Consider the following 27,288-nt stretch of genomic DNA (forward strand, 5'->3'; position numbering starts at 1 on the left):
TGTTCTCAATACTCTGTTTTCTCTAGGTTTGGGAGGGCATCACTCACTTTGTTGTTCTTCTATCTAATATCTTTCTCCCTATTCTTTTTCAATCTCCTTTTCTGGATTCTCATTCAGGTCTTATCCATTAACATTGAGAATCTCACAGGGCTCTATCTTCAGCCCTCTTCTCTTTTCCCTCTATACTACCTCATTTGCTGATCTCATCAGCTTGGTCCATGGATTGAATTTTCATCTCTATGTAATTCTCAAATTGACTTATCAAATCTTACCCTATCTATGGCCTTATAACCCATCAGCAAATGCCTTTCAGTACTTCAAATGGGATGTTCATTAGCCATTTTAAACACAGCATATCAAAAACTGAACTCATTATCTTTTAGCTTAAATCTTCCAAAACTTTTTAACTTCCCTGTTATTCTCAAGAGAATCATCCTCCTCCCAGCCACTTATTTTCCCAACCAGTGTCATCCTTGAATCCTTACTCTCTCTCATCCCCCATAACTAATCTGGTGCCAAAGCATGCAGGTTTCACTTTTGCAACATCTCTTGAGTATGCTAGCCCCCTTTCCCTCCTCTAAACTTCCAAGTCTTCTTACATCATATACTGCCTCCCAACGAACACATATTCTTTGATCCAAAGCCATTGGCTAATGCATCTCTCATATCTGGGCATTTTCTCTGGCAGTACCCATGCCTGAAAAGATCTCCTTCCTTATCTCCACCTACTGGTTTCTTTAAAATTCAAGATAAATTCCACTTTTTACAGTAAAACTCTCCAAATGGTTGCTAATTCTAATATCTTCTTTCTATTATTTCCTACTTATCCTATATAATTTATTTGTTTGTATGCTGTGGCTTAAACTATCTTTTAGCTTTCTGTACAAAGAGAAATGTGTCTATGATTGCAATCTTCAATTTATATAGCTTAAAAATGCTTCATTTATAAAAATGTAAGGCCTCTAATTCAGTTAGTTCCATACTACAAAAATGTGACATAATTTTTCCTTTCTTTGTCATATAATATTCCATGACAGGGCAGCTGGGTAGCTCAGTGGATTGAGAGTCAGGCCTAGAGACGGGAGGTCCTAGGTTCAAATCTGGCCTCAGACACTTCCCAGCTGTGTGACCCTGGGCAAGTCACTTGACCCCCATTGCCTAGCCCTTACCACTCTTCTGTCTTGGAGCCAATACACAGTATTGACTCCAAGACGGAAGGTAAGGGTTAAAAAAAAAATGAAATAATAATATTCCATGACACAGTTTCATGCATTCTGATATTTCATACTATTTTAAATACATATTAAATTTCTGTCCTAATGTAGTCACAAGCTGCTTCTTTTTTATGCTGGCAGTATTAACATCTTGGGTATTTTTTTTTGTATATTTTATTAAGGGCTTTAAAAATTACACAACTATAAGTAATATGGTATGCAATAAGCAAATCATACCTATATATGATGGGAAAGTACAGAATGAATTACCAAGAAGCTAAAACCTTCAACTAATACATATTTTCCAAATTAGTTGAATTTTGGTATAGATTAGAATCAATTTAGTATCATTTTATAATTTACACTCATTTAAAATTCACAGGGCTTGTAGAAGTGGGTAAGGATCAAAGAGTACAGCTCCTACCTCATAAGCTCTGCATTGAAAGCACTCTCAAAGGGTCAAGGACTTTGGTCGGGTAACCCCATTCATGATTACTGATGTGGGTAGGGTATGGCCTAGGTTCAGGGTCTTGAGTCAAGAATGAAGTAGGGAGGACCAAGTCTGAAGAACAGCTCGATCCCAGCTTGGCTTTCCCATTCAGGACTCTGAACACAATTATTAGGGTCCTAGTCTCATTCACAGAGGTGCTTAAAAATGCTTGACTGACATGAGACTTTCTTCCAATGTGAAAATTTCAAAATGAATATTTTGAGTTACTATTTGATAATCCACCAAAATTAACTTTAATGTATAAATTACTTCAGGACACAAGGTTATGTCAGAGATGTTCCAGAAAAGTGTTCTGGATTGTATAGAAGATTAGACCACAGGTCCTTCCAATTAAAAAAAATTATGTTCAAAGTATGAAATCACATTTAAATTACTAAAACATAAATGAGTAAAAAAGTATACTCTCTGCTTATATAACTTTCATAATCATTATGAGGATTAAATGTAAAAAATATTCTTGCATTCAGAGATTTGCTGATATTACTGTTTTATAATAGAATCATTCTAATTTTATTGACCCTGGCTGACATAACAAAAGCAGCCAAATCACAAACTATGATTAGATTCTGCCAGATATTCTTTTCTAGTGAAATAGATATTTCAGGCAGCCATGAGGTATTTATCTAGAAAGATTAGAAAATTATACTTTCTTTTAGGGAAAACCAGCTATCAAGATCATTCTCTAATAAATTCCTAAATGAATAATGAAAATCCAATGTGTCCAGTAAAATATAGTGCTTGTTAGGCTACACGAGTAAACAGTTCACAGAGCGCCTTCTCATTCCTGTTTTGTACTAATAATTTTCTTTCCAACATGCAGAAATTGTTGCTCAATAATTTATACTTTTATATGTCTGATCCTACAATAATATGGGGGTGGATAGTAGAAGAGATCTGGATCTATACTGGTGTGGGGAATATATAGTAAGAAAACTCCCTCTAACAGCAACTTGGAAAAATAAGGTGTTAGAGTTGCCTTGGGGGACTAAGAGGTTATTTACATACTCAGGTTCATTCAATTAGTATGTATAAGAAGTAGGATTTGAGTCTATGCCTTCTTGATTCTTTGGTTAGCTCTCTATCCAAGATTATATCATTCAAACTTCCAGTTATGGAAACTGTTACTCTTTATTCTAATTCTTACTGTCAAAATAATACTTACTCTTACTGTCAGGCAGTAAGAGAATCTGCCTTTATTTCCCCTACTAGATTGTAAGTTCTTTGAGGAAAAAAAGACTATGTCTGATTTCAATTTTCTACCTAGCCCTAAGGCCTAGCAGTGTTATGCACATATATTGGTATTCACAGGATTTAAAATTTTGTCTGAGAACTCCTTTTATTTTTATAGATAGATTGCAGTGCATTTCTAAATTTTTAGAGTTCGCTTAAGAGATTTGGAGAAAATAACTGTTATGAATATAATAAACAAGGAAGTATCAAAAATGAGTTTAGCTTTTTTATCTCCCAAGCAGCAAATTAATATTTAAGGAACTGAAATAAAGCATATAATTACCTATTTGTTTGAAGATAGTATACAAATAGTTTATGTTCTAAAGACAGCAAAGCAGAGAGGGAGAAAGACAAGATGAAAGGGATGGGAGTTAAAGAGACAGACATTTTACTCACTTCTTAGTGTAATGAGCAAAGAAGAGTTGAATAGAGGAACAAGTTGGAAAAGATTTAGATAGGGACAAGAACAGAAGGACAAGATAGGAAAGACAGGCAGATTACCAGACATTTCTTTTGAGGTTCAATCTTAACACATTTTCATTATTTTATGTATACTATTATGAATTCCTCAGAACATAAAACATCCATATTTAAAGAGCAAATATAAATGAAATGCACTATTCTTTACTTTGATGAACTATTTAATTACCAGGGATAATCAAAACTCATCTATAATAGAAATCAGTGAATATAAAAATTAAGAGTGATTTATTTTTTTATTTATTTATTTTTCTTTATTATTCTTTCTGACAAGACATAAGCAGTATGTTTTTCCTGATTGCTATTAAAAAAGAATTGCTTTAATTTAACAATATAAAATAAGAAAAAATTAACATAAAAAAGAAAATATATCCATTTTGAATTTTAAGGTATATGGCTAGAGATGCAGCTCCAAGTGAGCTGTTCCTTTGCTATAGCAGATGAATCCTAAGCTCTATAACATGAGTTTTAGTTAAAGAGTGCGTGCAATTGAAAGCCAACCGAATCTTAATGCCAGTTTTACGAATGGAATTAAAAAAAAACATAAGAATGGCAAAATGGCAGATTAGACAGAAAAGGAGAATGAAAATGGCCTATAGAACTATGTTGTCAAAATGATAAATTAATAATCATTAAATATTGTTTTTAAAGTACTTTATCCTATAGACTGTATTTTAAGAACAGAAAAAAAAAATAGGTCCTGCCTACATAGAATTCCAATGTCTAGTCCACTTCGAAGTGGATTTTTTTTTTTGTCAATATCACTTCAGGTAGCCTAAGTTTTATACAGATTATCAGACTGATTGTGAAATCAGTTTAATTTAGGAATCAAGTCTTTAATTTAGGAATTAAGGTACTTTTTCTAACTAGTATTTTTTGTCATTAGGCAAGATATAAACTTATATCACAATGTTGTTAGTTAAAAAAGCATAATGGAGATTAATAATATTAGAAAGATGTATGTTGAATTATCTGTTTACATATTATATATTAATAAAATAGGTATATTTCAAGATAAGATATCAACATTTCTAAAATGATGTGAACATAAATCATTAAAGTATAAGAAAGTTATCTATCATAGCTTTGGGAAGGAACAAAACAAGAATAAGAAAAGCAATTTAAGCAAATCTAGTATAGATTAAGAAAGTTTCTTGAAACTTCATTTATAATGGGTAACATAATAGAGCAATAATAAATTCATAATAGACCAAAAACTCTATCAGTTAACAATAAATAAAATATATTAATCATATAAAAGAGATAAATATGTACAAGTAACACAAAAGTGGTCATTGATATCTTGATTACTGGAATTTTTTAAATGAAAACAAAAGTAGACTGGCATAATAATAACAAAATTACAGATAGAATTGGTTTTATATGTGCATTGTGAAAATTGTCACGTTTAATAAGATATACCAACTTAACCTCTGAATTAAATTGCATAATTAAGAAAGCTTGCTGAAGATGAGAAGTTATTAACTTTCATTGTCTTTTTCCTTCATGGAAAAACAAACAAAAAGCCAATTACAGTATTATAATGCTTATTTATCTGATAAGGTATCATAAAAGAGTAATTATAAAAGTCTACAAATATAAAGTGCTATGTTATAAAATAGATAAACATTACCTTAATCAAAAATGGAAAATAACATTTTTCCCTAGAGAAAAAGTTTAGCTCTCTGTTTATCTTTTTTATTATTTTTAAAGTAATAGATCTAAGTAATTAATACTTGGTACACAACAAAGAGTTTGTACATCAATATATGTGATTATTTTATACACATATAGACATTTTCAAATATGATGTAGAACTTGAATTCATTCAGACCTGAAAATTAAGAAAAAAAATTTAAGTCAAGTTCTAGCCAGAATTTTCTTCCATTTTGTATAAAATCAATAAACTCCACATCTCGTTCAATTTACAGCACAAAGAGCATCATATATTGAAATAAGAAATGAATCCTTAGATATTTGTGTATTATATACATTCTGAACTCAGAGGATGCTCACTCTACTAATAAATATGAGATCTGAAGATGTACCTTATCAAAAACATTATATAATCAAACTAAATTAGTTGTAATACATCAATAACTTTCAAATATCCAAAAGACAAAAATGGGAGCTATTTCAAATGTTATTCATTAGATACCATTTTCCTATCCAATTCTTACATAATTCCTTTGCAAATATAGAGGCAGAAGTGGTAAAACTGAAAGATGAAGAATGATATATTACCACAGACTAAATTGGAAATAATCAGAAAACACAACAACAACAAAAAAGTTGAGCATTAGTTATTTTATTTTTTACCAGTATATCAAGAATTCAGAGTGATTATTAATTACTCATTTCTTTTAGTTTCAATAAAATTTTAAAAGAATATTTTTGTAAACCATAAAATTTCTACAATAAAGTAGCAATTACATAAGTAATAAAAGTAATAATTTATTTGAAAAGTACACTTTTTTAATGGTAACAATGACTAGTACAGAATTCTAAATTTTCTAGGCACAAGAGAGAAAGTTCTAGCCTACACACAAAGTAAAAAGTGCAATGAATAGGAGGATATTGTGCTGATGGAGAGAGAGAATATCATAGTGTAATGAGCAAAGAGGAATTGAATAGAGGGAAAAGACAGAGAAATCTGGCAGGTATCTAGATCTTTCTTTTGAGGTTGAATGTTTAATACACCTTCATTATTTTATGGAAACTATTATGAATTCCTCAGAACATCAAAAATGACTGTATTTAAACAGCAAATATAAGTGAATTGCACTATCTTGCTTTGACAAACTATTTCACTGCCTTGGGTGTTCAAAACTCATCTATATTATGAATCAGTGAATATAAAAAATAAAATTTTAAAGAAACCATTCTGTTAAAATATATTGAGTAATTATGATGAAGAAAGAAAAACAATACAGGTGAGTGAAAGTGGAAAGAACAAGAGAGAAGAAGAATAGAGATAGCTACAAAATATTCAAAGTTAGATGGGGAGGAAGCAGTCTTACTTATATATGCTCCATAACCTCATTTAAATCAGGCCTGATGAGCATTTGAAATTCAGAAGAAAATGAAGGACCTTAAGAGAAAAAAGGTATAGGAAAAGGAAGTAAATGCAGCAGTAAACTAATCTTGTCAAAAATACAAGAGAAGGTTTGGATGGTCTCATTATCTGTCAATTAGAACTTTAAGAATCTTATTTCTCAATATAACTATCAAAGAAATTACAAAAAAATCTCTAAAATTATTATATACACAATACTATGCAAAGATTCTTGAATTATCTAAAACAAAGTGTTAACCCAACACTGCCTATACACAAAATTGAATAGTGGAAACATGGCATAAGTTACTAATCCTTTTCCATTGAGTTTTTAGTTTTGGCCTATATCCAAGAATACTGATAACATTCTAATTATATTGAGTGATTTAAATGTTTTGTAAGTTATATATATTAAAATCTGATCATGCTAATTATTTGCTCAAATAAATTATTTTGCTCAAAATTCTTCATTAATTTTCCATTGTCTAGTGCCTTACAACATATTTAAAATCCTCCATAGCTTGGCTCTCTCTTTCTTCTCCAGTCCTATTCCATACACAGCTAATTCCAGACTACTTCCATTTACTCACTCAACATTCCAGCAAAATTAGACACTAGCCATTTATTCTCCACACCTGTAATGTGTTTCCTTCTCATATGTACCTTTTATAGTCCTGGTATTCCTTATGAGTCCAATTCAGGTTTCACAGTTCTCCTTGAAGATTTGCACATCTCTCCGTATGAAATGCTCTTTGGTCAGTCACTTTGGCAAGGAAGAACAGTCAAACCAGCATATGTATCAATGCTGGGGGGTGAATGCCAACTACACACCTATTTACAAACCTTTCAAGACAAGCTAAAGGAATTGCACAAACTTGGCTTAATTCTACTCAAGAGTACTACTGGACTATTCACTTCAAAGTATTAGCCCAAGAGATATGGTGTATATGTAAAAAACTTTAGCAGAAAAGCAATAACAGTCTCAAAATGGAATGGACCATATCAAGTAATATCTACAACCCTGTCAGTGATAAAAATCTTGGGAAAAGATCCTGGTATCATTTGTCAAAAGTAAAATCTCAAAATGTCATGACCAATCTAAAAATAACAAGCTCAGAAACAAACCAGGCCCCAAAACATAATGGAATAGATCAAAGTGATGCTGATAGTAACCTAGAAACTGATTTTAACTTAGAAACTGATAAAGAAGACTGAAAAAAAAAAGAAAATTAATACACTCTCTCTAACATTCAAATTCACAGACTCAAAATACTAATGCACTGAAGAAAAACTGGTACACACACACTGAAATGAAATCAAAATCTTACATACACACACGCACCCAACACGCTACAAACACACACACAAAAGTTCTGGTGCAGGAGAGGAGGTAAGAGGATCAGATTGTCCTACAGTCAAGATGTTAGAAAAAAGGGAAATTTGTGACCACCACAGATGAAAAAAATCAAAAAGATCACAAATTAAAGAGAAGAAACCCTCAACAATAAAAGAACTGCATGAGCTGACATGGACAGCTAAAACTTTATGTATGAACAATTAAGAAGAAATATGCAATGTGGGACCAGTCAACGTAAGATGGTATTGCCGTGTACACATAAACTTCACATTAGGGACATACTTGCAACATGTACACAACTTCAAGATTGAAAATTGACCACTCCAGACAACATGATGACATGGAACTCTTGCAACATGGAGTAAGCATGTACATGCACTCACTACATAACTAGAACATGAACACAGCACAAACTGATTTTTAGGGATCTTTATGTAAATAAGCAGAACTCAGGAAAAAATAACTGCAAAAGGCTATAAATAAAGTTCTTACTAGGGTTCAGAAAGATAGAAAGGACTTTCTGTCTGGCTGACATAAAAAGCAGAACTCTTGTATATACGTACACATATGTGTGTGTATATATATATATATATCATATGTAAATGTTGTACAGTAAAAATTACATGTACAATAAATTACTAACACTGATAGACTTGGGAAGAAAAGCACTAATATAACACAGGGTAGAATGTAGTAGATAATGAAAGAATAAGGAACAGAATAATTAAGGAATTAGGAAAGTTAAAACTCAGAGAGCTAGCAAGAGGGACAGAATAAGAATTAAGATAAAATGTAGAAAAGTAAGAAAACAAATGTTATATTAGCTAAGTAGAAGATAATCAGAAGACAAAATAATATTACGTTTTGTAAAGCTTATATTTTTCAAAATAGTAGCAGTTGCCAAGTTGGAATAAGTTGAATGTTACAAAATTGTTTCTGGGATAACGTTTGTCCAAATCTTTTTGCTCAAATGTTTCAAATCTGTGCACACCCCCGAATTTACCTATCCTAACCCAGTTTTCCATAAGCTTCCTTCTTAGATTAGTTACTTGAGACAGAATAGAAAATGGGTTTAGAAAGATAGATTTTTTTCCTTTGGGGGTGGGATAAGTACAATAGAGAGTCAAAATTAGAGTTAAGAATTTAAATATTAGGTTACTTATTTAATCCCGGTGCTTCTTTCACTAAGAATGCCCAAAGACGAGAAGTGGGATTTGTAAAGGATTGAGAAGAGACCCTAAATAAAATCTGTTTGATGGACAGCTAGCCTGGTGGCAGTTGAGATTCAACTGAGGATTCTGGGAGAGAAGTGTGAGCTGAGGGAAATTATGACCAGCACAGAACTTCCAGCCTTGGGGGAAAAAAACAACAACAACAACCAAAAAAAAACAAAAAAACAAAAGGGAGAGGAGCTTTTCCTGGGGTCAGAGGAAAAGAGAAACCCCAAGAAGGAGAAGGGCCTGACTTTCCTACTTGTTGGTGTACCAGCTTCATCTAGAAATCCTTCCACAACCCCTCCTTCACTTGACTACAACTACCCAAGACTCAGAAGGAGTTGGATTGGACTCTTTGACCAGAGCCAATCTGCCCTCTTCTTTTGGGTCTCTCTCTCACTCTCTTGCCTTTCCTTGAACTGATTTATTAAGATTTAGTAAGGTTACAGTAGTATAGAGATTATAAGAAGCAGTCATTTGGGAAGGGGACTGAGGACCAGAAGTCTGAAGCCTGAGCCCTTGAAATCCAACTGCTGTAGGAATAGTTTTGCAGGGAATTCTCTCCCACAATTTTTCTCCCTTATTCCTCAAAAATACCATACTCTTTCCCTTTCAATAAAACCTTTAGTATAAGTCAGATCTGGGTCTGTGCCTGCCTTCATAATAATGGAAAGGGTTAGACAAACTGAAGACAGAATTTCAAAGCTGAATCCTGTCCTTCATCATCTGTGGCTAACCTGACCTGGGTTGTAAGAACCCTCCACAAAAAAGGGTTTGCTTACAAAACCTTTGCTCAGTACTGATGGCAAGGAAGCGACATTTTTCCTTCCAGTTTGTGCCATTTCAGTGCTCAAGGAAACAACTAGTTAATTCATCCTTTGAGAAGAGAGTCAGAGAAGCAATTCCTATCTCTCTAAGGCTGCCTCAAGTCCTGGTGTCAGCTAATCTCGAGGAGGGAGAGATATTACTATCTTTTCCTAAACCTTTTTGCTTCATCTATATCCATTTCTTCTCATTTCCCTTCAACTTCTCACTGGAGTTATATCCTTCCAGTTGGGACAAAACCAAATCACCTCTCTCCATATAAAAGAGAAGAAAAGAGAGTGTCTCTTTTCTTCTCTTTTATAATACATAGCTAATCCCATACTACTTACATTTACTCACTCAACATTACAGCAAAATTAGATCACTGGCCATTCATTCTCTACACCTATGATGTGTTTCCTTCTCATATGTACCTTTTATAGTCCTGGTATTCCTTAGAAGTCCAACTCAGGTTTCACAGTTCACCTTGAAGCCTTCTCTGACCCTCAGCATTGGAAGTTAGACATGACTGAAAAACTGAAACTTCCTATATGCATATCAAATAACAAGCAAATGTTGGAGGGGGTATTTTGTGTGCACTTTCTTTCTTACAAATGAAGTATTTTACTAATAATTAAAGAAATTTTTATGAGCTTAATAACAACAGATTAAACAGAAAAGAGATGCATATGAAGCTGTATTTGGCTTCTTCATGAAAACTAAGGTTTAGACTATAGGTAGCAACAAAATTTCTAATTTACTTGCTATATTAGAAATAGAATTTTGTGAAAAAATGTGTCTTAATAGCTTAAGTGGAATATTTGGTTTATAAGCTGATGACTGAAAATAAAAAAAAAAAATAGAGAACCAGATGAAATTGCAGGATCCTCAGTTAAGAATGATACATACACAAGACTATTTTAACATTGATGCCACTTAGCTAATAATGACCAATTTAAGAAACGTCAACTGTAGCAAGGAGGTGAATTAATGAAATAAAGAACTGAAAAACGTCTAGAGGCACTGTCATTATATGAATACAAAAGAAGTTATATTTTTCCACAACAATGAAAAGATGTGCAATAATTATGTGACATACAACTCAATAAGTAGTGATTTGTGAATTTAACAAAAAAAATCTCAAATTATATTTAAAGCATGAAAAAGAAGTTTTAAAATAATGAAGTTTGGATCTTTGAATATTTCTAGCAGAATTTTTTTCTCAATTTATATTAGTTATTTAAATATGTTTAACCTGAAAGATGGTGGCCTAGGAGGAGCAGAATACCCTCTGAATACCCTTCCTTACCGATCACAAACTGAATGCTCCAAGGGAACTGAAAATCAAAACTAACAAGAAGATAGAGCCAAGGAACCCTCCTGCTTGACTCAATTCAAAAGGTATGATCCCCACAAAAGTCAGAATCCGAGGACTCTCGGGTTTAAGGGGACGGTAGAAGGAAGTTCCCAGGACCTTGCCCCCACCCACCTAGAGCGCTGAGCCTCCAGAGGCAGCGGGAAACTCTGGGCGGACAAAGGTCCTGATCTGGAGGGTGAACCTTTCAGGCAGGGCTCTGCCAAGCTCAGAGCGTCGAGCACAGATGGTGGGAAAGGAGCTGGAGAGGGAGCATAGAGCTGGCAGCCTGGCCAGAGGTGTGGAGATCCTCCATATTTGCTCCAGCCTTCCAGGAGGCTTTGGTCTCAGAGCACACCCAGCCCAACCCAGCTGAAATTAATTCCATCAAAACTCTTCAGAAGTCAGGGAAGCCCAGGCTCATTGACTGCTGGACTTTAATCCAATCAAAAGCCTCCTGGGGATAGGGAAACACAAACTCCAACTACACTCCTCCACAGACTGCACCGAGAGATCTTCTGTCAAAGCTCCAAAAGTGTAGACTGAGAGAAGACCTCAAAACCAAAAAAATGAGAAGAGCAAGAGCACAGACAAATACGGGGAGCAAAGAAGGGGTGAATATGAGCAAACAAGAGAAAAAGAAGAGAGAAATTACAATGCACAGCTTCTATACAGCAAATGGAACAGAGGAGGAGGGATCAGCAAACGATGAATCACATATACCAGCAAATTGGATACAGATTTTGGAAGAACTCAAAATGCAATTCAAAACCCAATTAAGAGAGGTTGAAGACAATTGGGGAAAGAACTTAAATATTAATATAAAGTCATCTGGAAATGGAGGAACTTGAACTAAATCGAGAAAATAGTATCTTGAAAGTCAAAATCAACCAGCTAGAAAATGAGGCAAAGGAGATGAAAGATGAGGTAAAGAGGATGAAAGATGACCTCCATAGGAAATCAGAACAGAAGGAGAAGGATGACCAAAAACCCAGGGATGAAATACAGTATTTAGGAACCAGAATACAAGAACTAGAATCAAGTGACCTCACAAGGCAGCAGGATATTATAAAACAAAACCAAAAGAATGAAAAAATTGAGGAAAATATGAAGAATCTCATTCACAAAACTGACAATTTAGAAAATCATTCAAGGGGAGACAATTTAAGAATCTTTGGTCTACCAGAAGACCATGACAAAAGAAAAATCCTGGACACAATACTACAGGAAATAATTCTAGAAAACTGCCTCGATATTCTAGAACAAGAGGAAAAAGTGGAGATTAAAAGAATCCACAGATCACTTCCTGTATTTAATCTCCAACTGACAACACCCAGGAATGTTATAGGCAATTTCAAGAACTATCAGACCAAAGAAAAGATACTACAAGCTACCAAGAAGAAGTCATTCAAATACAATGGAACCACAGTGAGGATAACACAGGATCTGGATGCATCCACACTGAAGGACTGAAAGGCATGGAATTTGATATTCTGGAAAGCAAGGGAGCTAGGTCTACAACCAAGAATCAACTACCCAGAAAAACTGGATATATTCCTACAGGGGAAAGTATGGTCATTAAACAAAATAGAAGAATTCCAAGAATTTGTAAAGAAAAGACCAGACCTGAAGAGAAAATTTGATGCCCAAGCACAGAACTCAAGAGAATCATCAAAAGGTAATTTAATAAAAAGGGAAAAAAGAAAAAAAAAACAAACAAACCCCCTTTATTTTAAAGAGAATCAGTAAGTTAAAATGTTATGTATCACTATAAGAAAAGAAGTCAATGGTAAGTCTTAAAAACTGTTATTATTACCTCAGAAGCTAGAAGAATTACACTTGGAGGGAACAGTGACAAACTGTATAGGATGAAAGGAAAAGGCATAAATAGTTATATAGATATATGCATGCATAAATACATATACATGTGTGTGTATATATATATATATATATATATATATATATATACACAGACAATTAGAGCTAAAAAAAGGTTAATACTAAAAGAAATGGGAAAAGAAACAAATGGGGGTAAATTTATATGTCACAAAGAAGCTCATGGTGGGAGGGGGGAGAAAATCAATACACTGAAAAGGTAAAGAAGTTGCAGATAGGAAATACTCAACTCTTATGTGCATTGAAATTGACCCAAAGAGGGAAGAATAATCCAATTCATTGGGGCAGAGAATAGATTTCCACCCTATAAGGGAGTAGAGTTAGTTGAGTGGATTAGAATCCAAAACCATACCATATGTTGTCTACAAGAAACACACATGAGGAAGGTAATATTCATAGGGTGAAAGTAATAGGATGGAGCCAAATCTAATGGGCATCAACTAATAAAACTAAGGCAGGAGTCTCAATCATGATATCTGACAAAGGCAAAGTAAAAATAGATCTAGTTAAAAGAGATACGGAAGGTAATTACTTTCTAATAAAAGGCAGTATAGACAGTGAGGAGAATATCCATATTCAACACGTATGCACCAAATGGCATAGAATCCAAATTTCTAAAGGAGAAACTAGAGGAGCTCAAGGATGAAATTGATAGAAAAACTATACTTGTGGGAGACCTGAACCGTCCTCTATCCAAACTATATAAATCAAACCAAAAAATAAATAAGAAAGAGGTAAGAGAAGTGAATGAAATCTTAGAAAAATTAGAGTTAGTACACATGTGGAGCAAAATAATAGGGGAAAAAAGGAATATACATTCTTTAAGCAGCACATGGTACATTCACAAAAATTGACCATGTATTAGGGCATAAAAATATTTCAAACAAGTTCAAAAGAGCAGAAATAATTAATGCAACCTTCTCAGATCACAATGCAATGAAAATAGTAAATTAATTAGTAAGGATACATGGAGAGGTAAATAAAAAATTAATTGGAAATTAAGCAATATGATTCTCCAAAACCAGTTAAAGAACAAATTGAAGAAAAATACCTTCATTGAAGATAATGACAATGATGAGACATACTTTTCAAAACCTATGTGATGCAGCCAAATAAGTAATCAGGGGGAAAATTATATCCTTGAATTCATATATTAATAATTTGATTAACAAATTAATAATAAAAACAATAAATAATAATAATTAGTAAGCCAATGACTAAATTAATTATATGAATTAATTAATAAATTAAGAAATCCATTAATTGAGCATGCAAATTTTTAAAAATAGAAAGTGAACAAATTAAAAATCCTTAGATGAAGACTAAATTAGAGATCCCAAAAATCAAAGGAGAAATTAATAAAATGGAAAGTCAAAGAACTATTGAGTTAATAAATAAGACTAAAAGCAGGTACTTTGAAAAAAACAAACAAAATAGACAATGTATTAGTCAGTCTAATTCAAACAAGGAAAGAAGAAAACCTAATTGACAATATCCAAGATGAAAAGGGAAACCTCACCTCTAATTAAGAGGAAATTAAGGCATTCGTTAAAAACTGCTATGCCCTATTATATGGCAACAAATATAGCAATCTAGGTGATATGGATGAATACTTACAAAAATATAAATTGCCTAGACTAACAGAGAAAGAAAGAAATTAACTAAACAACCTCATATCAGAAAAAAAAAAAAATTGAACAAGGCACCAAAGAACTCCATAAGAAAAAATCCCCAGGTACAGATGGATTCACAAATGAATTCTATCAAACATTCAAAGAACAACTAATCCCAATATTATATAAACTATTTGACAGAATAAGCAAAAGAGTTATGCCAAATTCATTTTACAACACAAAAATGGTAGTGATCCCAAAGCCAGGCAGGTCAAAAACTGAGAAAGAAAACAATAGACCAATCTCCTTAATGAATATAGATGCAAAAATATTAAATAGGATACTAGCAAAAAGACTCCAGTAAGTCATCACAAGGGTTATTCACCAGGTAGGATTCATACCAGGAATTCAAGGATGGTTTAATATTAGGAAAAACATCGACAAAATTGACCATATTAACTAGTAAACTGACAAAAATGATTATCTCAATAGATGCAGAAAAAGACTTTCATAAAATACAACAACCATTCCTATTGAAAACACTAGAAAGCATAGGAATAGAAGGGTCTTTCCTAAAAATAATAAACAGCATATATCTAAAACCATCAGCAACCATCAAATTCATTGGGGATAAACTAGAAGCCTTCTGAATAATATTAGGAGCGAAACAAGGATGCCCATTATCACCTCTATTACTTAACATTGTACTAGAAACACTAGCAGTAGCAATTAGAGAAAAAAAAGAAATTGAAGGTATTAAAATTGTCAGTGAGGAGACCAAGCTATCACTCTTTGTGGATGATATGAAGGTTTACTTAAAGAATCCTAAAGAATCAACCAAAAAGCTAGTGGAAACAATCAACAATTTTAGCAAAGTTGCAGGATACAAAATAAACCTGCATAAGTCATCATAATTTCTATATATCTCCAACCCATTTCAGCCCAAAGAATTAGAATGAGAAATTCCATTTAAAATCACCCTAGACAATATAAAATACTTAGGAATGTATCTTCGGAGACAAACACAGGAACTATATGAACACAACTACAAAACACTCTCCACACAAATGAAACTAGATCTAAACAATTGGAAAAGCATTGATTGCTCATGGGTGGGCCGAGCTAACATAATAAAAATGATAATCCTACCCAAATTAATTTACTTATTTAGTGCCACACCCATCGAACTACCAAAAACCTTTTTTACTGAATTAGAATAAAACATAAAAAAGTTCATTTGGAAGAACAAAAGATCAAGGATATCGAGGGAAATCGTGAAAAAAAAAACGCAAAGGAAGGAGGGCTTGCAGTACCAAATCTAAAACTACACTATAAAGCAGCAGTTATCAAAAATTTTGGTGCTCGTTAAGAGACAGAAAGGAGGATCAGTGGAATAGACATGGGGTAAATGACCTCAGCAAGACAGTCTATGATAAACCCAAAGATCCCAGTTTGGGGGACCAAAAGCCTCTATTTGATAAAAACTGCTGGGAAAATTGAAAGACAGTATGGGAGAGATTAAGTTTTGATCAACGTCTCACACCCTACACCAAGCAAGATAAACTTAGAATGAGTGAATGACCTGAATATAAAGAAGGAAACTGTAAATTAGGCGAACACAGAATAGTATACTTGTCAGATATTTGGGAATGGAAAGACTTTAAAACCAAGCAAGAAGAAAAAAAATCACAAAATGTAAAACCAATAATTTTGATTACATCAAATTAAAAAGTTTTTGTACAAACAAAACTAATGCATCCAAAATTAGAAGGGAAGCAACAAACTGGGAAACAATCTTTATTATAAAAACCTGTGATAAAGGTCTAATTACTCAGATTTATAAAGAGCTAAACCAATTGTACAAAAAATCAAGCCATTCACCAATTGATAAATGGGCAAGGAACATGAATAGGCAAATTTGTGGCAAAGTTGGGACATCAATTCATTGCTGGTGGAGTTGTGAATTGATCTATTCAGGAGGGCAATTTGGAACTATGCCCAAAGGGTGATAAAAGACTGTATGCCCTTTGATCCAGGCATAGCACTTCTGGATTTGTAGCCCAAAGAGATAATAAGGAAAAAGACATATACAAAAATATTCATAGCTGCTCTTTGTGGTGACAAAAAATTGGAAAATGAGGGGATGCCCTTCAATTGGGGAATGGCTGAACAAATTGTGGGATATGTTGGTGATGGAATACTATTGTGCTCAAAGGAATAATAAAGTGGAGGAATTCCATAGGGACTGAAACAACCTCCAGGAATTGATGCAGAGTGAGAGGAGCAGAACCAGGAAAACACTGTACACAGAGATTGATACACTGTGGTACAATCGAATTTAATGGACTTCTCCATTATTGGCAATTCAATGACCCTGAACAACTTGGAGGAACCTACGAGGAAAATCACTATCCACATCCAGAAGAAACATAGTGGGAGTAAAAACAAGGAATAAAAAAAACTGCTTGAATACATGAATCGAAGGGATATGGTTGGGGATGTAGACTCTAAATGAACATCCTAGTGTAAACAACAACATGGAAATAGGTTCTGATGAAGGACACAAGTAATACCCAATGAAATTGCCCGTTGGTTGCAGGAAGAGTGGGTGGAGGGGAGGGAGGGAAACAATGTGACTATTGTAACCAAGTTATAATGTTCTAAACTGACTAAATAAATTAATTCAAATGGGAAAATAAACAAACAAATAAATAAATGTTTATCCTATTATATTATCATGCCTTTGGTAATCTATAATTGCTCCTTTGAAGAACACAAAGGGCTCTGTTTTCTTTAACCTTAGGAAGCTATTATATATAGCTTCCTATAAGCTTCCCAGTTTAACAGATACTAGAAAAAAGTGACAAGACAGTTTTAGATCTAACTTGATAATCATATTTCTGCTGACAGTCATCTGCTTGCTTCTATTTAAACGTAAAGGCAATGCGCTTTGATTCAGCCATAGGACTGATGGCTTTGTACCCCAGAGATAATAGGGAAAAAAGATTTGTACAAGAATAATTATAGCTGTGCTCTTTGTGGTGGCAAAAAATTGGAAAATGAGAGGATGTTCTTTTATTGGGGAATGGCTGAACAAACTGTGGTACATGTTAGTGATTGAATACTATTGTGCTCAAAGGAATAATAAACTGGAGGAATTCCAGGTGAACTGGAATGACCTCCAGGAATTGACGCAGAGTGAAAGGAGCAGAACCAGGAGAACACCGTACACAGAGACTGATAAACTGTGGTACAATCGATTGTAATAGACTTCTGTACTAGCAGCAATGCAATGATCCAGGACAGGTCTGAGGGACTTATTAGAAAGAACACCATACACATTCAGAGGAAGAATTGTGAATAGAAACATAGAAGAAAAACAACTCCTTGATCACATGGATTGAGGATATGATTAGGGATATAGATTCTAAATGATCACACTAGTGCAATATCAATAATATAGAAATAGTTCTTGATGAATGGCACACGTAAAACCCAGTGGAATTGTGTGTCGGCTATGGCAGGGAGGTGGTGGTATGGGAGAGAAAGAACAAGAATCTTTTGACTATCAGAAAATATTCTAAATTAAATAAATAAAATTTAAAATAATAAAATAAAAGGCAAATAAAGAAATAGCTTAATCACACAATAAGAAAATTTGGAAAGGGCTGTAAGCAAATTAATGTAGATTCAGGAGGCCCTGACCAACTAAGCTCTTAGCACAGTGAAGAAGAAAGACAACAGGTAATTTTTAATCACAGTTTAATACAATGATTAAAAAAGTTAAGTAGAAAGAAAGCAAAGAAATAGGGATCTGACGTGGAGCATTAACAGAGGAAAATTATTTTCTTGAAGAAAGTGTTCTGTGCTGGAGTTTTTGCCAGAACCAGGCAAAACCTATAAACATATAAACCTGAAGGTGAAAGACTGTTAGAAAATATTTTGATTCCCTATTTTACTAGGAAGAATGAAATGCCCTTTGAAAAAAAAAAAGAGGGCTCAGGAAGAAAATATAAAAACTTCACTCTTCAACTGTTAAAAAAAGTTGAAGGAATGTGACTAGGCAATTGCCTAAGAAAGAAATACAAGATATCAATAGCAAAGTGAAAAAAGAATACTTCTGGATTGCTAATAATTAACATAAATTAATGTAAATCTCTGAGGATCACAACCACAAGATTAGAAAATTTCACAAAAAAACAAAATGACAAAAGGTGCAAGGAGGCAAGGAAAGCAGAATAAGCACTTCTGAAATGTCTACAATGCCAGGCAAAGTGCCAAGTGTTAGAGATTTTGCATGTAAACCAATTAAGAGAAAAGAATTCCCACACTGATAATATTACAGATCCTTGACATATTGATAAATATGTATGGATAAGTCATGATATTAATATCTTTCACATAACATGAATTTGATTATACTATGTTTCCATAAATACCCCCTCCCAATTGTAAAGAGCACATAATTAAAGAAAAATCAAAAGTTTATAATAGAAAGTTGCTTCTTAATATTAAGCCCGTGGAAAGGAAAACTGAAGCATGTTCTGGACTTTCTTCCACTGAGTTGGCACAAACAGCAGTAAATAACTTCGTAAAAAAAGTCCCATATAGTCACTTGAAGCCCATCTAAAATAATTTCAGAAATTCCAAGTATATGGAGTTATTATATTATCGTTGATTTGTGTAGTGCTTATTTTAGCATTCCAATTGCAAAGGAAAGCCAAAAAATCTTTGATTTCACTGGGAATGGGACTCAGTTGACAAGGGGATGATTACCAATGGGATTCTGTGAAAGCCCAAAAGCATTTTGCCAAATCTTGCAATGAGATTTAAAGAACATTCAATTCAAAGAAAGCAAAACGTGCACTATTTGAATGTCATTCTTCTTGTGCCCCCATCTGCTAAAGTTTGTTATCAGGATAGTAAAAAACTTCTACTAGAGCTATATAAGAAAGGCCACAAAGTTTCCAAATCAAAGCTACAATAGGTCATGAGAAAGATTTCAAAGAAAAGAGTATTGGATATACAAAAGCTCAGTGTGCCAATGACTAATAATTGAGAGCCTTTTTAGGAGTAAGAGATTTCTGTAGACAATGGATCTGAGGCTATAGCCAAATAACAAAATGCCTTATGGACTTTGTGGAAAGGAAACAAGAACAAGTTCTGAACTTCCTGCCGCTATGTTGGACTAAGCAACAGTGGGAATATCCAAAGAGAGGAAATTGTCAAGAATGATAGTTGGTAGGGGAAGGGGTAACTGGGAGTGGCAGTTGGGTCTTGTGACTAGCACTTCCTTCCTTCCGAGCTTAGTTTCTTCCTAGTGTTGGAGGTTGGAGGAGCTTTGGCTTCCCAGTCTGGATTAGGAGTGCCTCTACTCTTTTCAGCCCAAAGACACAGGCCCAACCAGCTCTGAAGATTAGCACTGTTCTTGTTGCTTTCTGTCTAATGCTAAGATTCTGAAATTGACAAAACTAGCACAGATGTAGCATAGACTGGAGTGGGAGAAACCCTCCACCAGTCTGTGAGGCCTGGCCTCAGCCCCAAAGCTGAGACAGACTTCAACCTTATTTAGGGACCTCCTTCTTCCCTTTATCCCCGATATCTCTCCAATCCAAACTGGTTATTAAAATTTCTCTTATTAGAATATCGCAGTCAGATAAGTGAACTATCTTTTCTGGGCCTAGAGAGAGTAAACATCATCTCATTCATACAACAACAAATGGTCCTTATTGGACTCCTGCTACTGCCTCCTAGCAGGGGGCATCTCTTACCTTTGCCTCAACAGTTGCAATATTCCCTCTCTCCCTTAAGCTCCTCCATTCCCTGCTATAAACCTTCCTTATCCCCTATTTTTCTAATTCCCCCATACTTCCCAAAAAATATTACAGATTTTGGCAGTCAGCCAAGTTTTCCAACCTATTTTGTCAAGAATTGGGGGAAAAAAGTCAATTGGAGGTATCAGAGAAGATTCAGAGAAATCATGGGTGACTGCGGAAAGCAGCCATTTTGAGAGCAGTGTTGAGTGCAACTAATCTGCCTAGTAATACCACACCCAAAAAGAAACCACTCCTTCTAGAGGGAGAAGGCGACTCTTAAAGAGCAAGACTTAAAAACATTTCTTCTGTTGCAAAAAGCTTTTCAAGATACAAGACAGCAAAGAAGCTATTACTTGCCATGGATTATTTAGTCTGCATTGGACATTTCTTTTATGTGTTTTACAACTTATTTTTTGACAAGATTCCAGATTATACTTATTTTCTGCTTAGGATCTGTGAAAGTTTGCAAATGGCTGAATATATGTATATATTGCTTGATTTCATTCATTCCCACATATGCTGGAGCATTATTCTTCTTAATCCAACTATACTATGCCCTAAAAGAGGTATGCATCTAATTTATGGGAAAAAAGCAAAAGACAATGAAATGGCTGTGATGATTTTAGCTATGAGGGAGGAGATGATGCAAGTAAAGGCAAATGATTAAGCAACTGACTGAGGAGAAACAATGTGGCAAATGTATTAAAACACAACATGACAAACCTAAAAATAACAATGTAGTTAAGCAAGAAAATACAGATGGGGCTGAAGGTTGAATACCGATATTGCCACTAAGAGATCAAACAAGCCTACAACCAGATAGAGGCATAATTCATATTAAAACACAAACCATTTACAACAGCCGACCTTGAAAGTCTGAAAAAAATGGATGCCTTCCTGGTTTTCAGAACCGGTGAGATGTTTGAAAGAATTTAAAAGATTTACTAGGCTTTATGATCCAGATTTCTAGGACACTGAAATACTTCTCTCAGAATTATTTTCAAAAAGGGAAAAATAGGAATTCATTGATGAAACTAGAAACAATCCAAATTTCACATCATGGCAGAGGAAGGAACAGACTTAGAGTTATCTAGTAATGAAAATCTATGTTATCTAGGAAAACATAGAGAAGATTGATTAGAGGCAATGAAAAGTTTTTCAAAAAGACCAGATACTTGGGGACAATTTGAGAATTTGAAACAGGAAAGTGGGGAACATCCATCAAAGTTACTCGATAGAGTGACTGAAGTAGCAGAGAATGTGCTTGGATTTAAAAATTTAACTGACCAAAATCTCCAACTCATAAGGAGATAATTTGTGAAAGGCAGTAAGACACCTATTAGATCATATTTTAAACTTCAGTGCCCAGGCTGGGAAACACTAAGTCTGGAAGATTTATGAAAAACTGCAACTTATATATTCACAGTTCATAAAGAAATCCTAGAGGAAAAGGATGAAATAATCAAAGAGCTTAAAGCCAAGCACAAGGAGGCAAATAGCTCAAGTAAACATAAAGATATTGAAGAAAAAAAAATCTAGCCACTCTGCAATCATACAAACCCACAAGAAATAATACACAAAGCAATCAAAGGAGAAATGTACCCAAATGTTTCCTATGTGGAAAAATGGGTCACATGGTTTGAAACTGTTTTTTAAAGGCACAATTAGTCCAATCTAACAACAAACAAAGGTCCTGGAAAAGCAATATGAAGTATAGCAGCAACAATACACAAACAAATACAAAATGTTGTAATTGTAATTACAAGAATTCATTGCAACACTAAATTTAGAAATCATGGAGAGATACATCCAACAAGGACCGAAACCATGTTATTCAGGTGCTGCCAAACAAAGTCCGTTATGAAGCCAGGTTCATGGGGGTAACATCAAAAAGGCAAGATGGGAAAGGAAATGGGGAAAATGAAAAGGAAGGAGATGGCATGCAAATAGAACTTGGGGTTCCAAAAGCACAAAATAAAACTAAAGAACAGGTAGAAGAAATCCAATTAGATAATAATGTAACATTAACCAAAAACACAGTCACAGAACCTTTGAAACTAAAAAAAGAGCATCTCTAAGCCTTAGCACAGCTCAAAGAACCAATCATAACAGCTCTAGTCTTAGGTATTTCAGACTACAACAAAAAATTCCATCTCTTTGTACATGAAGCAAGAGGCATAGCTTCTGGAGTGTTAGTCCAAATTTTAGGAACCAATTTTAGGCCAGTGGCATATTATACTACACAACTGTATATAATTGAGAAAGGAATGATTCCCTGTTTGAGAGCAATCACAGCCACAGCAACCATGATCCAAAAGCTATCTGATTTGCTATTAGGATCAAAATTTAGTGTCTACTCTTCACACCAACTAGATTCCATATGGAACAGATGTCATTTACAAGCTTGCACACAGCAAAGACTATTGCAATATGAAACTGTATTACTAAGCAATGAAAATATCACTTTAAAACGTTGCCAACCATTGAATCCAGCAACTTTGATGCTAGATCTGCTGTTTGAAGGGGAACCCATACATAATTGCCAGGAAACAATATCATTAGTTGAAAAACCAAGAAATGACTTAAAAGACACTTCCCTTGAACAACCCAACATCGAAATGTAAACAAATGTTTTGAGCATGATAGGTAATGGTGAAAGGTACATTGGAGTGGCAGTAGTAACACAAACAGAGACATTATTGTATGCATCCTTACCAAAGCATGGAGTGCTCAAGGGGCAGAGCTAGTTGATTCATTAAAAGCTTTGCAAATTGGGAAAGGTAAATGGGTTAATATTTACTCAGTCTTTAGCTGAAGAACAAAACTGGGATATTATAGCAGAAAGGAAAGAATATACTTTAGAAACAGAAAGTATAGGACAAATAGCAAACCCAAAAACAGAACCATATGAGACACAAATAGTAGAGGGTTCTAAAGATTTTAAACAAACTGCAAATGAATTGAAGCATGAGCAAACAACAGAATGGTCCAATGGGGAGAAAAATCCAAAACAAGAATGTTCAAATTACTAGACCTTCTGGAGACAAAGACACTGAAAGCAGGGATGATATTACGAAAGAATACATCTGATAGAAAACAAACAGAAAAAGAAGCAAACAATAAAATGATAGTATCATACCTTCCTTTCTCTGATTTAGAACTTCTCACAAACCAGACTGTCAATTAACAAAATATATACAAGCTTTACAAACAAGAATAGCAGAGTTGCACAAAATGGGCTTGATACAACAAACAGTACCCCTTGGATTACAATTTGTACAACATCAAACCAGGAGACAAAGTATACTTTAAAAATTTCAATAGAAAATTGGCTACAGCCATAAAATGGACTGGACCACATTAAGTATTGCTTACTACCCTGACAGCTATAAAAATTGCAGGGAAAGACTCAGGGTTCCTCTGTTCCCACATAAAACCAGAAAAAATCCAACATCACTGTAACAGACATAGAAGAAGAAGATAACTAGACAAAAGATAGTACTGAGAAATGAAAAGAAAAACTGATTAACATCAAAAAGTACACCACAAAGAAACAACAGTGACACAAAATGTTTGAGACAACAAGATCCCAGCAGTCAAGCATGCCACAGTGAGAAAACAAACTTGCCACCCAGAGGAAAAGCATCCCAGAGGAAAAGATTTTAAACCAGCCCAGAGGAAAAGCATCAAGAAAAGCTGTTAGAGATAAGAAACAAAGAGAAAAGGCTGAAATGTACATCTAAGACTGAACTTTGTAAATTTGTTTATACAAGAAGAGGACAGATGGAAAACAGAACTTATATATAAGACTGACTGTGGTGAAATCATAAAACAAATTTAATTTCACATATTAGGGAAATAGCATGCAACACTACATAACGTGGAAGAAAGAAGATATCCATCACTCAGCATGAGAAGTAGAAATCTGAAGAAACTTGATGAGTATTCTTTCAACACAACACTATCAGACGCAAAACAAAACATCACAATCTGACAAATATTGGGAGACCTTGCTTAAATAAACAAGTATCTGAAATTGTACTTATGCAAACTGTAAATATATATATATATATATATATATATATATATAGTTAGTTAGTTAGTTAGTTAGTTCTATAAGGTCTTAGTCAAATAGAAAGATCAGCAGATCTTTCTATTTGACTGACATCAAGATTAGGGAACTACGTATATTATTGTATTATATGTAAATAATCTCTATAAATAATGTATATTCTATAATTAGGTTAGTAACATAGTGATAGAATCTGGAAATATTTAGCATAGTATGTATATATTTTGTACATAAGATTAGGTTATAGATTAGACTAGGGACTTAGAGAATAGTTATAATAAGTAGGGAATAGATTAGGAGTAAATTAAGTGAAGCACAGCATAGTTAGTTATACTTAGAAATATACTTAGCTGCATTTGCAGATAGTAAACATTTAATTGTTTATTATAAAATTGATGCTGAAATTGTGTTTAATGGAAATACATATAGATAAAATAGCTTGCAAATAATTATATGTATATATATAAAATAGAAAAAATATTTATATTTGTTTTTTTTTTTTAAACCCTTACCTTCTGTCGTGGAGTCAATACTGTGTATTGGCTCCAAGGCAGAAGAGTGGTAAGGGCTAGGCAATGGGGGTCAAGTGACTTGCCCAGGGTCACATAGCTGGGAAGTGTCTGAGGCCAGATTTGAACCTAGGACCTCCCGTCTCTAGGCCTGGCTCTCAATCCACTGAGCTACCCAGCTGCCCCCTATATTAGTTTTACTTAGCAAGAGTAAGTAGTATTAGCCCTAAGATTTAAATTTCTTTGTAATGGTTTTGTTCAAACATTTACTGTAAAACCCTAAAACTACCCTTACCCAAACTTTCCTGTATACAAATCCTTAGAGTAGATAAAGTTAGCATAGAATACTGATGGAGTAATTGAGGGAAGTTTATTATTTTGGAGGGACTAATTAGTTATTAGATTTAGTACCTTGGTAAGTGTAATAAATCTAAGTGACCTTGGGAAGGTCACAACAAAAAAAAGGGGAGGGACAATTGTGTAAAGGAAAACTGAAGCAAGTTCTGGACTTTCTGCCACTGAGTTGGAGCAAAAAGCAGTTGGAAGGTTAGAGTGAAATTGATGGGCAGCAATGACAGTTGGTGGGGGGAAGGGAACTTAGAGTGACAGTTGGTATTGTGACTCTCTCTTGTCCTGGCCCTCAGACTGGAAGGAGCACTCTTTCCCTTTCTCTCAATAGAAGTACCTCTATTCCTGATTTTCCCAACTTTGGGCTCTACCTGAATTTCTGTGATGGTGTCATTGAACAAAAGGATTTAAGGGGAGCAATTTGAACTGTAAGGCCTCTCTTTAGGGGCATCAACCTGAAAAGACAGGCCCATCCAGCTCTGAAAGTCAGAACCTTTTCTTCCTCTTGCTGTCTACTGCTAAAGACTTTGAACTTAAGAAAGATAGCCTAGCTTAGCTTAGACAGAAATAAAAGAAACCCTCCACCAGTCTGCGAGGCCTGGCCTCAGCTCAAAAACTGAGAGAGACTCAAACCCAATCTAGGGATATCCCGATTCCCTCTTCCCTGATAACTCCCTAATCCAAACTTTTTATTAAAATACATCTTTATTTAAATAACCACAGTCAGATAAGAGGACTATCATTTCAGGGGGACATAGAGGGAACTGAACCTAAGGACAGCCATTCAACCCTAAACGGTCCTTATTGGACTCCTGCTGGGCAACCTTGGTTGAGGGAAAGGCTTGTCCTTCAGGAGTGTCTGTGCTATCTTTAACATGACTCAATAGAGCAGACATCCCCTCAGGCTATCATAGGTGGCTCATTTCTTCCTAACCCCTATTTTTCAAAGATAGACTCTCAGCAGGGAGTATTTCCTTTTACCTCACCAGCAGCCATATTCTTCCTCTCCCTTAAATTCCTCCATTCCTTATTTAAAAACCTACCATTATTCCCTGTACCTCTTCAATTCTATACAATTCCACTAAATATTACAAGCTTCAGGGGCATCTGGGTGGAGCCATGCCCAGAGATAGGAGGTTCCAGGTTCAAATCTGGCTTCAGACACTTCCTACCTATGTGACTCTGTACAAGTCATTTGACCCCCATTGCCTACCCCTTACTGCTCTTCTGCCTTGGAACCAATACACAATATTGATTCTAAGAGAGAAGGTAAGGGTTTAAAAAAAAATAACCCTAAATTCTCACCTAAACAGAGCAAATTCAAGAAAAGAGGTAAAACTAATTTTTGTGTTTAACCATACTTGGGTAATTCTGAAACAGGTTTTCTATAAGCTCAAATGTCAACCTAAGAAAAATATACTGGAAATTAACTTATGGTGTTGTGTTCAGATATGACATGATGAATATTCTGCATTCTTCACTAAAAAATTTAACTAAACTCTAGCAAGTTATGTACACATACACACAATATATGCACATATGGTGTACATATGTATAGATTCACAAATACACATACATTTTAAGTGATATGGTTTATGATAATAGAAATATTTCACCTTGTTTTGAATCAATTCTTTTAGTAATTTCTGAAACATAGCAGTTTGGTAAAGGGCATGATGAAAACATTGGCCAAGGATATGGATCATCACCCTAAAAAGAGGAGGTAAAAATAATTCATATCAGCTAGGAATCAATACAAATTTTTTTATATTTCATCCATCAGTCAGTCAGTCTTTTATCAGTCACCACAAGGTC

The 27,288-nt window shown here is 34.3% G+C and overlaps 1 protein-coding gene across 6 annotated transcripts in view; it reads right to left on the reverse strand.

Annotated features, from left to right (window-relative positions):
- Positions 1-27,288, reverse strand: part of TBC1D32 (TBC1 domain family member 32) — a 246,750-nt gene that overhangs the window by 73,890 nt on the left and 145,572 nt on the right. For all 6 annotated transcript variants that reach the window (XR_001627115.2, XM_007484498.3, XM_001379912.5 and 3 more), the window contains one exon: positions 27,090-27,183. Coding sequence is in view for 5 of the 6 variants with exons in the window: in XM_007484498.3 (XP_007484560.1) it covers positions 27,090-27,183 (94 nt within the window). In the remaining variant the exon portion in view is untranslated. The remainder of the gene's footprint in view (positions 1-27,089; positions 27,184-27,288) is intronic.

The sequence above is a fragment of the Monodelphis domestica genome, chromosome 2, assembly GCF_027887165.1.
Source record: "Monodelphis domestica isolate mMonDom1 chromosome 2, mMonDom1.pri, whole genome shotgun sequence".
NCBI classification, from domain to species: domain Eukaryota; kingdom Metazoa; phylum Chordata; class Mammalia; order Didelphimorphia; family Didelphidae; genus Monodelphis; species Monodelphis domestica.